Source organism: Calidris pugnax, unplaced genomic scaffold (assembly GCF_001431845.1).
Source record: "Calidris pugnax isolate Ruff unplaced genomic scaffold, ASM143184v1 scaffold171, whole genome shotgun sequence".
Taxonomy (NCBI): domain Eukaryota; kingdom Metazoa; phylum Chordata; class Aves; order Charadriiformes; family Scolopacidae; genus Calidris; species Calidris pugnax.
In genome coordinates, this window is record NW_015091064.1 from 12,666,593 (window position 1) to 12,683,336 (window position 16,744).

At 38.8% G+C, this 16,744-nt stretch overlaps 1 protein-coding gene across 1 annotated transcript in view; it reads left to right on the forward strand.

The window, feature by feature from the left end:
* MFSD2B (major facilitator superfamily domain containing 2B) overlaps window positions 1-16,744 on the forward strand; it is a 35,264-nt gene that overhangs the window by 3,426 nt on the left and 15,094 nt on the right. The window contains 7 exon segments of the mRNA XM_014956902.1: window positions 2,266-2,382; window positions 5,686-5,810; window positions 9,312-9,435; window positions 11,252-11,330; window positions 13,892-14,061; window positions 15,125-15,215; window positions 15,310-15,431. Of these exon segments, the coding sequence (XP_014812388.1) occupies window positions 2,266-2,382; window positions 5,686-5,810; window positions 9,312-9,435; window positions 11,252-11,330; window positions 13,892-14,061; window positions 15,125-15,215; window positions 15,310-15,431 (828 nt within the window).

Consider the following 16,744-nt stretch of genomic DNA (forward strand, 5'->3'; position numbering starts at 1 on the left):
AGGTTGCCTAGAGAAGCTGAGGATGCCCCATCCCTGGAGGTGTTCAAGGTTCAAGGCCAGGCTGGATGGGGCGTTGAGCAACCTGGTCTGGTGGGAGGTGTCGCTGCCCATGGCAGGGGTTTGGACTAGATGAACTGTAAAGGCCCCTTCCAACCCAAACCATTCTGTGATTCTACAACAGCTACTAGGGAAAACAAGTGGGAAAGCAGCCTTATGGATCTAAAAGGTTTTTCTCAGCTTGTTTTGGGGGTGGAATGGGATATGGGATTATGTAGCAGTTTACGTCTCTTGAATTCAGCTGGAAGTCATCTTGCCAGTGCTTGGAGATCAGAAGGGAAATTACCAAAGGAAAGTAAACTTTTAAAGTAATTCAATTTCTGGGAGGATGGAGGTGAGGCTAAGAGAAGGGAATGATTTAAAAATAAAACAGTTTAAAAGCACACAGCCCCTGGAGCAAAGCACAAGAGGTCTGTGTTGCGAGTCGAGCAAACTAGATTCTATAGGCCCCATAAGTCTCGTAAAGCTCGCATTTAATAGGACTTATGTATGAAAAATGGTGAGTTTCTTTGTGCAGCAGATATGTATTGTGTGTTTTGATTGTTGTGTTTTGAATCTCTTACCAAATTAAATGGTATATTGTTCTGATTAAGTCTGTCTTGTGACTGTTTACCACATTTTTTCCTGGAAAGAGCAAAATTGCCAATACAGAGCACAAGAGAGGCCTGCTGTGATGATACCATTTTGCAGCTCATGCCCTGACACTGTCCATTTTACTCAGGTTGTAGTAACAGTATGCCACCCCGACTTTCTTCGTGAAAACACAAAAAGGACAGAGTCCCAATACTTGTGCTTGCTTGTTCACACCCACTCAGATAAAACAGTTCAAAGGAAAATGCTTAGGTGATGAAAGGCTCTGTCTAGAAGTCTCAAACTTATCAAATGCTAGGTAGTAAAGATGATGGTACAATTAAAAATATGCAGAAATTAGGTAATGTATCAGAATATTATCATTGTGGTGGATCTCATTACCATATCTCTATTTTTACCCTGATCTAATGTAAGAATTAAGGGCTTGTGTAGTCAGTCCAGAGAGAGAGCAGAACCAGGATTAATATTGCTGCTCCTCGTTGTGTTTCCTGGTTCCTGCTGACAACAATCTTTAAAGAGGGATTGAAAGCTTAGAAGTCTAAAGTTGTTTTGGATATGGTGACCCTTTGAAAGGAATACAAGATTAATGGAGAGTTATTTTCTTCTTGTATTTTAAATTTTATGGCATGAAATTAAGTCTTAGGGGTTTTTTTTAAAGGCTTTCCAGTATTCTGGAAATTTTACTGTTGGAGAACACAGTGTTCTTCATTAGAATTTCTATTAGACTGTGCGTTTTTTATCTTTTAATTACTGCTATGAAGCCTTATTTTCAGCCTTTATCTTAGTCTTATTTGGCAATTGTATTAGGGAATATTCTTGGATGCCTCCCATACTTTTCAAACATCAAAAGGGAAACAAGAGAGCACAGTTTTGCAAAAATTTTTAAACACACTTAGAGTGACTTAGAGTCCTTCCTAACAAGGACTCAGGCCCCAAAATCACTTTTCCTATTATGCCATCTTTCATAAAAGATACAGAGAAGTGAAGTCAAAAGGAAGATGTGCAAACTCATGTGACTTTGCCAGGCTCACACCAGCATTTTGGGACAAAATAAGGAAGGAACAGAGCACAAATGTTTGGAATCTGTTCAGTCTGCATTTGACTGGAACTTTTCTTGCATTAATGTTGTCTAATTACTATGGTATGATAGTATATATCAATTATTATGGTCTTAAAGATTAATGTAGTAAATAATATTTTTTTAAGTGAAAGAGTTTTCAACCTTAGAAAATCTGAATGAAACATTTAAAGACAAATCTAAGCTCAGAAAATAGCCTAACAATATTTGCACCTCTTTGCTTCTTCTTGCTTATTTGTAGACTTGTTCCTTTTTAATAGCTTGCGAGCAGATAGGTAAGCCTAGATTCCCTGGAAGGAACACTGTAATCTGTTTTTAGGGGCTGAATTAAGGAACAAAACCATTAAAAATCAAACCAATGAGCATCCAAATGCCTGTTGATGATAGGGGTTGAGGGCATATGGATTTATTAGTGGGATACCTGTGAAGCAAATACCTGAATCTGGCGTTAACCTTAGACTTTAACCTTATGACTTCTGTAGCTTTTAACTTGTGTGTCTTGATTTTTCTCATCATTTGTTCTGCTTCGTCCTGAACAGGAACACAGGCTCTCGATTTGTGGCAAATTATGCTATGCAATAGGAGGTGCCCCAAATCAAGTGGCAGGAAGTGCTGCTGCTTTCTTCCTACAGATCTACCTGCTGGATATAGCCCACGTAAGTAGCACTAGAAACCTTTGCAGATTGCAGTCTTACCTCAACTCTGATGTTGTCAACAATGTCCCTGGGGGTGATAAAAGATTAATTAGCTAATAAAGCTTTTAAATTGTCTTGTTATCATTGTCTCTAGCTGTTCGGCATCCTGAAAACTCCATAAACTTGTTCAGAAATAATTGGGTTTTTTCTTTTTTCCCTAATTTCCTTTCTATCTTGAAGTGGCCATTGTTTACTTTTAGTTTGGGATCATTAGTAGAGCTTTGGTCACTGTAGAGCTCACATACCTGTAGGCACAAGAAAAAGCAGTTCTCTTTGTCAAGAGTCAGAAAGTGTAAGATATGAGATGTCTGAAAAATTAATAGCACCATGTTGAGGTTGTGAAGCTTTGTTCATTAGGTTTAGTTAAAAATCATCGCAGTTGCATCCAGTAGTCAACCTAATTTCATTTAAATATGATTTGGTTTGTCTGGGAAAATTTAATTGCAAATAAAGCTGAGTGGTCCTTCCTGAAGGTTCTTTGAAAGTCTGTGATGTTCTGGTGCAGATGCAGAGCTGGTAAAACAAAGCAGTAGGAGTCATCCCATTCATCTGACTTTCAGCTGATTTCAGGACAGCAGAGAAACAAATGAAAAAAAATCAATCCATAAGCATTTTTTACTGTTTTGGCTTGTCTTGTATGTCTGCATGGTAACGAGGTGGGACAGATGAAGGATAGAAAAAAGGATTTTAGGGAAATGAGGCCAAATTGCATTGACTGTGAGAACATCTGTAGCTGAAACTAAGGCTTTCAGCACTGATGACTGCTTTTGTTTGCTAGAAAGACCAGGAGGTTCTGGATCAGATATTGTTATCCGTTTACTGTTTAAGATGCAGAAAAGCAGGATATCATGACTTGGGGAGTGGAAGTGTCCAAGAGATTTGGTTTATGGTTTTCCTATAGAAGCCTGATATCAGAAGCTGAGGTGTGACTTGATAAAATTGGCAATACAAGACTAGAATGTAAAACTGAAATCTTGAGTGTCTTCTTCATATCAAAGTCTCTAGATCTAGAAAAGGAGCCAGTTTTGGACGGCAATGTCAAAAATGTTGAGTGATGGTGTGGAGTCTGAGGAGCTGGAGGTGGAACAGGTCAAGTGGAGATGCAGCAGGGAGGTGGATGCAGCTCTGACTGCAGCTGTTTCACGCTTACATCAAGGCTGGCAATTCAAGCCATTGGAGATGATGAAGAATGAACTGAATGAGAAAGACACTAATACAATTTTCCCAGGGTGCTTATAAATATGGCAATTTTCCCACTCTCTGCTTATCACAGAAATTGAAAATTCTTGAAGCTAGGGAGTGTTTATTTCTTTATGTGTCCGTGTGGAGTGTCCAGAAGGCTGGGGTGCCGTTCTTGCATCTGTGGGCACTACCTAAATAAATGACAGAATAATAATTATTTTGTTAACAAACTCCTACTGAAACCCAATAATTTTGCTAAATGTTTGTAATGATACACTTGCTACTTCATTAAGGGGCTTAATTATTTGTTCCTTGATGGTTTAGTTTGTTCTCTGAAGTGATACTGCAGGGACAGGATTTATTTCAAGCCCTGATAAACAGCTCTGAAATCATGTGGGGTTTTCCACACCTTTTCAGGGGAGAGCATGTAATTTTACAGTCACTATCTGGATTTAATTCTTGCCCACTTAGAGGGCAGAACTGTTTTAGCTCTTTGAGAGATTGTGAAACTTGCTAGGTATGATCTTTCATACATAATCTGTATCCTTTCTAAGAAAATTACTTTTATATTCACTTTCTGTAGCTTCCATTTGAATACCATGTTCCACCTAAACTGCACACTAAAGTATAAACTACAGACATATAAATGTAACTCCAAACCACACAGTCTCCTTGAGTCAAATTAACAGAAAACACCAAGACCCCTGATAATAGGATCCTGTTCTTTATTCCTTTTGAGATGGGTGAATCTAGCATATTTTATCTTGTATTTTATTAACACTGAGAAGTTTCTGGCTTTGGTGCTGACAGACACTGCCTAGATTCAGGCGGCTAAGAAGGTGCAGCCAAGGGATGTATGAGCTCATACTGATGATGAAGACAGAGCGACTACATACAGTCCACTTCTAACATAAGAGGTTTTAATTTTCCTCAAGGACTTCTTCAGCCTCTGCTTACCTAATATCCAATTCCTTTTTTGTCTATTCAAGTTATCTGAACAAAATACCAACGCGAAACCCGCCTAATTTGAAGGTCCCTGCATCCCTCATAACTTCAGTATTTCCACTCCTGTATCTTTCTGACTGCTATTTTGTTCTTGTTTTAGCTGACTTGTCTCTTGAGAAGTAGCAGTAACTCCTGAGCAGGTACAGTGCAGCCCCCATGGGCTGCAGGGTTGGTGGGCTACTTGTTGGCACAAGTCAACAAGGGTGGATGAGGTGACCATCAGCAGACTGCTGTGAGACACAGCCCAATGCTTATTGAACCCATTCAGAGAACCCACTTTTTTTAACCATTGTGTGATACGAATTCCCAAGCTCTCTACAGATGTATGTGAAAAATAACTACATTGCCCAGGATAAACTGTGTTTCTGTATCGACACCTAAGTATGGTCTTCCTGGGTTAACTTCAGAGGTTTTTCTACTTGGCCATTTTATTCTTGTGTAATCCATGAACATTTTTCAAGTGAGATTTGTTGGATATGCACAGGCAAATTTGATTTGAACAGATGTGCCTTACACGGTTCAGTTGTCATAGTTCAGTTCTGAGTGGATAAAATCTCCTGTGCTACAACCTCTTCCACAGACACGTGCCACCAGTTGGCAGCCTTGCTGGTAATCTCAGGAGATGAAAAAACAGGAATGCATGTAAACTGCTTTTTTTTTTTTGCTTTTTTCTACATCAGGTCAAGATAAAGATACGGGGGAATGGGGCTGTGTGAGGAACAAAGGGAGGGGATAATTACAGAGGAACTCTATCAGTTTTTATGACTAAAACAAGGAGTTTAGCCTACTATTTGACTATCTGACTCATGTTCCTAGTTCTAAACATATCCATAATCTCTCCTTCCTTGCACTTTTCCCCTCCAATCCCTTCTTGCACAGTGCCTGTCCCAATGTCTCATTTTATTTGCTATGGGTAACCAATAGTAATTTCTATGACAGCAACAAACATGTTTTGTAAATGAACTGTCATTATTCTTTAAAACACTAAGTTTTTTTTTCTGGAAAGTTGCTTTATGCTGTTTCATTGTATTGTGAAACAATGGCTCTTGTTTACAGTAATTCTGTCTGTACTTTCAGATTACTCCGTTTCATGCCTCTCTGGTGCTGTTTATTGGCAAAGCCTCAGGTGCAGTTACTGATCCTGTTGCTGGCTTTTTTATTAGCAAAAGTAGATGGACAAAAATTGGCCGGCTCATGCCTTGGTAAGCATAAATCAGTACATGTATTTACATATATATATCAATATTGTGTGTTGTGGTCATACAGGCAACTCGTTGAAATAGACATATCTTTCTTTGCTTGTTTCCCAGACAACAGTGATTGTACTCATTCTACATACATAGAATAAAAACAAAAAAATGTCTGTCATCTGTTTCCCTTTACCTTGTTCACCCATGAAAACCTAGAAGAGATTTTTTGCCACTGGAGAAATAAAGCCAAGACGCTGCGATGTTGACAAAACTGGAAGCTCAAATCTAAAATTTTATTGAATCTGTGCTTGAATTTTCAACTTTACCTGGATTCCTTTAGTTTGGCTTCACTCCTCCACAAAGTTGGAACTTTTTCCCACTTGTGTCCTATTGTGCCTTCACTTCTCACATCAGCCTTCCAGGAGCTCCGTTAACTTTAATTCTTTAATTCTCTAGGCCTTTCAGTGCAGTGAAGGATGTGTGCATACCTGTGGAACATTGACGGGCTCAGCAACCAGCACTGACACTCTGATATTCTTCCTTACAGCAGTCATCCTGCTTCTCCTACACCCCCATAATCGAGACACTTAATTTAAAAAGTCACCATGACTTTTATAATGAATGAGATGCTGTGAGATTTTGATCAGCATTTCTAAAGGGACAGTGTGATGCTTCACTGTGACATACTTACCTGTTGTTTGCACTCTTGCTAGCACACTGGTATGTGTGCTGCCCATGGGCTTTAAGGAGAAACTAAAAGAATGAATGTTACTCATAAAGAAGGAGATACGCAGGTGTGAAGCAAGAAAATTGGAAAGGATTGGTCCATGTTAAAATAACCCAAGCTTGTTTATTCCATAGGACATTTATTTGTTGAGGGTGTCATATTTTGGAAGTCAAGGGGAGACTGAGTAGTTTGTGCAATAGGGAGTCTTTCAGTCACTGCTCTATCTCATGCATTATAAGGATGTATTGTAATACTGTAAGATATCTTGAATTAATTATGAATTTTGAATGAATATAACCCCCCACAACAAAAATCTAAGAGTAAATTTGGTATCCTGAGCAAAGAAGTTGAATTTTCATGAAAATAATCCCAGGTTTTTAGTTCTTGCTGTCGTGTGGTTTTAGGGCTACAGAAATTTGTCCGTGGGCAGCTTATATCTGACAAAGACTAGAAAGCAAGTATATTCTGGAAGAAGGCTGAGATCAGCTGCTCTTGGCCTCAGCAGGAATACGGCCTTCGGGTCAAAGTTAAGCCCTTTGTCAAGAGCCCCATGGGAAAAGAGGAGGTTGCTGCTGTTTCTCTTTTCAGGATTTGATTTGTGGCCAGGTAAATTGAATGCTTTTTAATGAGCACTGAATTAACTGAGTAATGAAGTTATTAAAAAATAAAATAATGACATTTTTATATAAATGCAATTGGATGTATTCTGATGCCTCTTTTTTCAGTTCTTTGACGATAGTGCAAACACATGTGTTTAGTGTTAAATCAATATTAAAGTAATTCCCATCCTAGCACAAGCATGAACTTATCAACCCTTTGCACTGTAAACCAACTTCTGTACAACTTACTCTTCTTACAGGAAAAGTGCTTATCTAACCAGCCTAATAATATGCATTCATCAAACAGCTGCTTTCTTTACAGAAGAATTTTATCTGGTTTATTTTGTAATGGTAGTTTTTTTAAGGCAGTCTTGTTACTACACTTTGAAGGAGGTCAGACTGTATTTATACAGAGCAAGAAAAAAAAAGGGTCTTTCATTAACTTAAAAATAATTTAGTATTTGGTATTTTTCTTGCTTTTAAAGTATCTAGAGTGAAGCAATGGAATTGTCTCAGTCAGAAAAGCTTGCCAGCAAAGCAAGAACATTAGTAAAGAAGGTGAACATTTAACTATAGGTTAATGCTGTACTCAGTATAAAAAAAAGTCATGAATCACTATTGGTCTTTTTTGTGCAATGTGTTTAAAAGGCATAAGCAGACATTGACTTGATGAAATACACAAACCTGGTCAGATACTTTGTCAAAGCAGATAATAGTAGACAATGAGATATTCAGCAGCTTCAGCAAGGCTCTGAAAACTCATGGACTTTAATGAGGAAAAGAAAATATGGGAAGAGGATGGAAAGGAGGAGGAATACTAAGAGGGTTATTGCTGAAAAGTTGCATGAAAAACTGACAATGAAAATATTTTACTGTGGTGACTCTGGACACTGGTCTGGAAGAGCTCACACTTTTTGAGAGGAAGGTAGATTCCCCGAGATGTGTCAGGATTTTACCCTTATTTGTGTTTTCCATTGCTGGCCAGCTGTGAATGAACTGGGGACTGGAGGGACAGAGAATACCAGAACCTGGCACTTTCCTTGTAAATGCTCAGCTCCCAGCGATGCTGTCCATCCCAAAGAGCAGTGTGGGAAAGCCATTGTTTCACTAAACTATTTACCCACATTACTCTTTTGTATTCAAGGTTTTCAGTTCACGATTGCAAAATAGTCAGCTGACCCCCAATGTCAGTAGTGCTGTTGTGAAGGGATTAATCTGTTTTCTCTTGTGCGTGTTTGGATATTTTTTGTTGGGTTCTTGGTCATCTAATTATATTGTTTCATGTCTGATTTACAAGAATACAGGAGAGCCCTGATGCTGCTGCAGCTCAGACTTTTAGGAAATAATAGCATCTGACCACTTCCTCCATATCATGGAGTTTGACAAGTGATTTTTGCCTGAAATAGTTTTTAGACCAATGTAATTAATTGCAGGTTAATGGCAATGTCTCAATTTAAGTTATTGTGGCTCTTTTTTTAGCCACCTTCCTCACCACAAGATGATCCTTTTGTATTTGAAGTGATTAGGAGTTTTGCTGTTGAGTTAAATGAAGCAAATTGTCACGTATCCAAGTAGGTACAGACACTAAGAACTTAGTGGCCTGTCCATTATCTTTTATGCTGTTTTCAGCATTTTTAAGTGTATCAACATATTTGCACTTGCTTGAAGTAGCAATGAAGAGGTTAGAGTTGAGAGGAAAACTGAAGGCATTAAAGTTGGAAGAGGGAATCCTTGGTAATAAGTAGGCTCATGTAAAAATTGCTGAAGTATGCGAAGACATGTGACAACACAATTTAGTTTTCAGTGATTCTTTCTAATAAATAGGTAGCCTGAGACATATACTAAGGAATGACATTATAGGTGTGCTGTTACAGTGCATGTGCAAGGAAATTGTGTCTGTTCTGAGTGGGCTATTAAGTATAGCTCTTTTCCTTCAGATTTGCTGGGCTTTTTCCATTTTGTGGAAGTACTTGTATACATTTTACATTAATCTGTGTATTTAATGCATGCTAACATTTCATTCTTAAAAACGTGGCATTATTGTAGTTAGAAGAACTGCATAAAATAAATAAAATCATATAAAATAAAACAAAATAAATCACATTATATTGATTATTAGCAGGAAAATTCAATGTGCTTTGCTATCATTATGTTGAGATTGTTGACATGTGTTAATCTTCTTTGCAGGATGCTGGCATGTACACCCTTCACAGTAGTGTCCTATTTTTTTATGTGGTACCTGCCTCCTTTTGTATCAGGAAGAGTTGCATGGTACCTGACTTTCTACTGCCTTTTCCAAGCCCTGACCACAGTAAGTAGATTACAGGTTGTGATGGTCTTAGCAGTAATTGGCTTGTTTTCTGTCTATGTTAATGCACTCAGGTGTAGTAAACTGAGATTTACCAACATTTTACATTTGATTTCCACTTCTAGTGAGTTGAAGGGATAAGCAGATGTCCTTTTTTGTCAAACTCTCTGCTGGTTGATGGTTTCTGCCAACGCTTTCTCTGGCAAATGACCTGCTAATTCAGATAGATTAACTCCAGTCACTTTCCTTGGCAGAGCCCTAGATACTCAACTCATTCTTGTTGACCCACGGAGACATTTGGATTCCTAATTCCAGTTAGACATCTAACTTCTCAGAACTTCTGTGTTGAGGAGTAGATTAGGAGACCAAGTAGGTTTGCGGCCCTAATTCTGGGTGTTTTGACTCAAGCAAGAAGACTATAGAGACCCACGGAGACATTTGTATTCTTAATTCCAGTTAGACATCTAACTTCTCAAAACTTCTGTGTTGAGGAGTAGATTAGGAGGCCAAGTAGGTTTGTGGCCCTAGTCCTGGGTGTTTTGACTCAAGCAAGAAGACTATGGAAAGTCCTGAAATACAGACCTCAAATAGTCCTGATAGCAGACATCACGATATTCATGCTTGGATAGAAGAGTTTGAGCATGTAAATTTTTTTAATACAGCCCAGAACTTGCAATATTTATGCAGAAGCCATAATTTCAGTGGATCCCAAAGAACTTTTCCGATACAATTCCATACTGCACATGTAGGGGTTGTGTCACCCATTTTGCCTTGTAGCCAGTATGAAGGTGACACAAGGTGTCTTCAGTGCAAAGCTGTATAGGGCCGCAGATGAGCACTGGAAGTGAGGCAGCTGCTTTGCAATTTGGCAGGGTGTATCCCAGCTGATTGAATTTCACTGGACCACGTTTTGAAAAAGTGGTTCCCAGGCATTTAAAACATTTATATTTCTTGTTTGAGAGTTTGGGAGTTTGGCCTATATGTTGTTCTGACATTTTTGAAGTTATTTTAGGTCAACACTATGAGGCCAGGGTCCCACTCACATCATGACCATCCAAAAGTCGAAGCCTTTAATATTCAGTAGTTATTTTCAATTAAGTACAACTGGACATAAGGCTTCTCCTGCAGTAAAAGTGGGGGTCATTTACCCAGCATTGCAATAAATATTATCAGTGCATTGTTTCCAGCAAGATTTTACAGCACTGTATCAATTGCATGCTAGATACAGTGCTGTAAAAACAAATAAGCAACACTCCTAATCTACTGGTTTTTCAGTGAATGGACATAGCAATTGTGTGTTTTTATCTATTCTTAACTCAGATTAAGGAATGTGTGGCAAAATGGTGCTGAAGACAAAGTAGTTTTCACAATTATCTCCTGGAATTACATAGTGAGACAGATATCTGAACTATTTTGGGGATTTATACACTCTTCTGGCTTGAATAAAGTGGAAAATTGTGTTGTTTTCCTTATGGCTTTGCTTCCTGTTAGTTAGCTCAAGCTAGGAACACGATAGTCTCCTAGTGCAAAGAAAACTAGATGCTTTATTGCCTAGCTATAAAGGACATTTTCCCAAGGAAGCTGAAGGAGCACAGCATTAAGGTAAAGCAACTTGGTAATTTATTATTTATATTATGAAAGTTACTTTCTTTTTTTTCCTTTTATGTGCTTTACAAATCAGAAAGACAGGTCTACACGCTAAAAAATACAATGTTCTAAATAAGTGAATTCCGAGGTCACATTAAAACACTTTCTGGGATATCAGAAGAATACAGCATTTACCCTGACATTTCCTAAGTGATGTTCTTTCTTTGCATAGTTATTCCAAGTACCATATTCTGCCCTCACCATGTTTCTCAGCACGGACCAGAAGGAGAGAGATTCTGCAACTGCGTACCGTGAGTGTGATCTGGCCTTTCTCATGTGGATTAGGGCTGAGTTTTATTTAAAATCATTCTTTATCTATAGGAAGTCCCTAATGGTTTGTGTCCCTAAACTGGACTTTTGTATGAGATTTCTAATACCTGATGAAAAAATATTTTGTCTTGTAAATGCTTCAATTTTTCTAGCTAAACAGGAGACAATAATGTTTTATTGTCTCAAATTGTCTCATTAGCTATAAACTGGTTTTGGTTTATTGCTAGCCAGACGAAACAATAAAAATCACTCTTACCCAAGCCAGGGTAGCGAATAATGATTTCATTTAAAGGTGATTTGTAGGGGAAAAAACCAAAGTGCTGACTTTCTTTAACATTCAATTAAAGAAAATCTGAAAGTGATTTTGAGTATTTAGGCGTGAGGGGTGGAGGGGTATTCAGATTTCCTTAGGTTCATGTGTTTCACATTATAAATTCAGATCCCAAAACTATTTTCTTTGAAAAAAATTCTAGAAGTCATAGAATCAAGACAGTTAGCCTCATCAAAAAAGGAGAGTAATTTTGTGTGCATGTTCACACCAGCTGAAATCTCTCTTTTTATTTCATCTGCATTTATTTAATTCTAACATACAGCAGTAGTTTAAGGACAGATCTTGCTTTTATATAACTAGTACTCTGACTGTGTTAGTTAAAAGAACGAGGGCTTCCAGACTAGCCCGGGAACATCTCCGGCTCTGCAACAATCACAACCAGGCAAAATTTTTGCTTTGAAGGAGATCGATCAGACCAAAAAAGTGCAATATTTTCAGGATTTCCTGTATAGATCATAAATTGAATGTACGAACAGTTTCTTCCATTCCTACTCTCTTCACCTCGGTTCTCACGCTCTATTCTCATTCTTCGCTATGTACCTGCTGTCTCTCATGGCCACCAACATTAAGCAAGGTAAAGAGAAGAGAGTCAAATATCACATGCAAGACTTTTCTATGTCTTAACTTGTCTTTCAGTGTTGCTTTAGAACAACTTGTAATTTTTTTGTTGCATCTCTTTTCTCTTCCTGACAAGAACCCTTTTCTCTTCCATGAGTCCTTCTAACTATCAACATACTTGCTTGAGTATGTTGAGAAATAGACCACAGAGGCACAATGAAATGGCCAGAAGTGCTAAAAAAACCATGTCAGAAATTCTGAATAAAATGCTCCCTGAGACACCCAATCCCCTTCCAGCACATGGAACAGTTGTAATTTGCATTATCATCAACTATCTCAGGAGAAAGTCTGGACTGGAAGTCATAGGACAGGACTAAACAGCGGGAGATTCCAGTTGGGTTATATTCTTTGGCACTGACTGTATTCTGAGTCATCTGGCCTAAATTCTAACTAAATCCATGTACCTAGTGTTTTCTATTGTCTGGTTTTATGTCTTCAGAGGCTGTGATCCAAATAAATGTGCTTTCCTGTCTGCTAGTCCCATGCAAGGCTTCATAGGCATGTGAAATTTTTGCTCATAAAAGCTGTTGAACTCCATGGCTGAGAGGTGTTATACATTTATAGTGTCATTTTATTATTCAGAAAGGGTTTAACTTTTGAGTGTCCAGCCATTCCCCTAAGCCAAGTTAGGGTGGTGGAATGAACCATAGTTTTAGCTTTTCAAATGTCAGTGTTTTTGTATATTTTGAAATTATATTTGTTTGGAGCCAAGTTTTCTGGTAATGGTTATGATTATGTGAGAAATTTTTTTTTCCTCTTTTTTTAAACAAGTGTTTTACACTTTTGCCTCTCTTTGGGTTTCACAGAGAATTCTTGTTGATGGCTTTCTTGGATGCAGTCAGTTGTTCAGGCATTTCTTCAGCTGTTTAAAGAAAACCAGCTGTATAATGTGTTTTTAGTGTGCTTTTAAAAAAACGGTTGGGATGAGAGGATCCATTACCCTCTACTGGAGACAAGCAGAACTACTTACTATAAATTTTGTCCTGCTTCTTACTATGAATGCAAGGTAGAAATATTGGATTCCAAAGTTGCTTTAACATAAATCCTACTTACATTCTGGGAAAAATATAACTTACTTCAAGGTATGATCTGCTTTCTGAAAGATCAGCTATTTTGGTTAAGGTGGAAAGTAATTGTAAATTCTGAACACAAGAACTTTGAAATATGCCTGTTGCTCAGATCTTGCTACTTCTTATAAAGTGATGAAAAGTCTGATGTTCTGGCTCCGAGTCCTGCTTTGCAAAAATGGCAGTCAAAATTTAAAGTGTGGTTCTGCTCTGGCCCTCGATATGAAAGGTTTCTATGCCATCCCCCTGTGGCTCTTGATCTCAGCCGTATCCATCTCTAAAAGAAGCTCTTCCATGAAGGCTTCTAAAAGCTGATTAGAAAATAGATGACAAAACCCCTTTTCCTTGAATTTGTTCTATTTCTGACCTTCCAGTTCTGCTGTTCTTGGTATTGCTTTTTCTGCTTGTTCCCTGCAAAAGAAAATGGTTTGTTGAGGTTTTTCTTCATTGAGACAGATGAGCAAGCTTGCAGATGGTGGAGGAATTGAGTTCTCATCCTCAGTGCACCTTGTGCTTTCTTCTTTAGGAATGACCATGGAAGTGCTTGGCACCTTGATTGGAGCTGCGCTTCAGGGGCAGATTGTGGCCAGTGCTCATGTCTCTCATCACTGCACTGTGACTCCCCCAGTAAATACAACCGACTCCTGGTATGATGCTCCCAGCTTTCCAGACCCCTCAGACCCCCTCTCTCATCAAGTAAGTGTCGATAGGAGCACCCAAAAATCTCTTAGGAGGAGGGGTGGGGCTGTTTCTATAACACCATATCATATCCAGCTGGATGAGCAGGAACGTGGCTTCCTTGAAATCAGTAATGCTGGAATGGAGACACTGACCTTGTTGCAAACGGGGCTTCCCATCCGTGTCTTTGCAACCACTTCTCAGCCTGGCACCAGAATTACACTGAGGAACTTTGCTGAAGATGCCAAACTGTAAAGTAGCCAGGAGGTATATGGCCAGCCTTTGTTTTCACTAGGGGCTAGTTTAAAATGGTGTTATTACAGAATACTAAAGCAAAAAAAATTTTTTTAAGCTTTATTCAGGAATCAGTGTGATCAGACTTAGAAACAATAAATGTGATCTAATGGTGTGTGGGGTATCCTCGGAGGCTTTGTTCCCCTGGTTATTAGGGAGCAAAGATTTTTGAATATGCTCAAGTATTTCACTAAGTAACTGGGAAAACAAGCACACAAGCTATCATATTCTCAAAACATTGGTGTGAAAGTGTGATTTCTGAAATTCATTAGAGCCTAAAGGAAGATTTTATTATCATTATGTATAAATGCAGTAACTGTAGTAATTATGTTTACATCAGTACTGAGGCCTTTCCTTTCCAGCATAGATACAGAGACAGATTTTGCAGTCTGTCGTACTAGATCCACTGGATTTACTGAAAATCAGAATCACTCCAGGGATGCTGCATGTTTTTGATAGAAGTCTGTGTATGTCTGTAGCTAGTCTCAACATAAGCAAATTTTTAAAACATTCAGGTTGCCAACACAGTAGCCCTTTTGTTCACAGCTCCTTTTTTTTTTTGCAAGGAATATATACTTCTGTGCCCTGGATTTATCCTAAAGTAGGTGTTGTTTATAAATGAACTGCAGAAGTGAACATTTTTCAGAGGGGTAAAAGACAGACAGTTGGCTGTCTGTAGACGGGCATTTCTTCATTTGCAGATGACTCACCAGAAAGAGACTGAAATTTTCATAATGACTTGTCATTCTACTGTCACAATTTCATATATGTCTTTTTCTTTCCAAAGGCAACAGTTTATATGATTGCAGCAGGGGTCATAGGAGGTGTGTATCTTCTTGGAATTGTCATTCTTTTTCTCGGAGTAAAGGAAAAAGATGGTAAGATATATTTAAGTGTGCCTAGATTTAATAATAATAATTTCACATCCATTTCTGAAAAAGATTGTTATTTTATGTATTCTGCTCCTCTTAGATCCTTATGCCTTAAATTCAGACAGAGCAATTCCTTTTTGTAAGGGGCTTGGACTCACCATGAAGCATGGTCCATATGTGAAGCTTACAGCTTCATTTCTTCTCATCTCGACAGCAGTTCAGGTAACTTCAGACTCTCTAAGTCTGTCTGTTGGCCTCATTCCAGTCCCAGCATGGGAGAGTCTGCGGCAGCTAAAATGCAAATAACCTTTGGCTGGTGACTGGAGGTTGTGATCTAGGGGGTGGTGCCTGTCCCTACAAATCAGTAGGGAACCAAAGCCCTTTTTTTGGTGCCTGGGGGCCTATGTGGCTGGAGATGGTTCTTTCAAATGAGAAGCAAAACCAAAGTCCTGACCATTTAAAGATGGCTTCTTTTTTTCTTTTTTTTTTTTTTTTTTCTTAAAGATGGCTTCTTTTTTTCTTTTTTTCTTTTTTTTTTTTTTTTGTCATAAAAGGTGAGGAACTAGTCCTAGTGACCCAGATTAGGTCATTATATGTTACCCAGCTACAGTGTCCTGTGGTTTCAGTTGCTTAGAGAATGCTTTTTCTCTTTTCTCTGTTCTTCTCTCTAGTGTGTGCCACTTCAAACCGTTGCCCCTTTCCTTTGCATAGGTGGCTGTTCTCAGATAGTGGCTGAACTGGTTCTTGTGGAGTCTTTTGTCACAGAAGGCATTAGGTCAGAGTAAGGTGATGTTCAGAGAGGAGCTCTTACCTGTCTCAGAGCTAGATGGGGTTAATTTTCAAATGAGGACCTGCAGTTTAACGTGGCTCTCGCAAAAAGATGCAATATGTCCTCCCATAGAGAGGACCTGTAAAAAACCACTCAGTAAGAAACCCTTACACTCCATAGTCCAGCATTCTTTCTAAAGTTTGATTTTTGAGCTATGCTCAACTCGGTGAATATGTTATTTTAATGTCACCCTGTAGATACCAGTTGAAGTTGGCTTTATTTTGAAAAGCCAGTAATATTCACATTTTTATCAACAGACTCTTAGTCACATGAGCCATTGATCAGGTGAATATCAAGACAGAGGGGAAGAACAGGGCATATAAGAGGGCAGCTCTGTGTTCACCAGAAGTCCTGGTGAATCAGTAAGTTCCTTGGAAGGGCTACTTAAAAGCCTGTTTGCCAAAGAAGCACTGAAGTTTCTCGTTGGCCTGGTTTTGGGCACAGTTACTAGGCTCTCCTTTACCTATCAGTCCTTGCTGGAAGGCCCAAGGATGTGGAACAGTAGCAGAAGGATTTCTGCCTACATCTGGGAGCTGCAGGCACCAGAGAGCAACAGCAGAGACAAGGAGAAGATGAAAGATGAAAGGTGCCTTATGGTCCAGATCCTTCCAGCATCCACTCAGTCCGTAAGGATGCAGCACACATCTGGTTGCTGGCAGCCAGCTACTCGCTGGCAACACCCAGAGAGGAAAAGATCTTCTGTCAG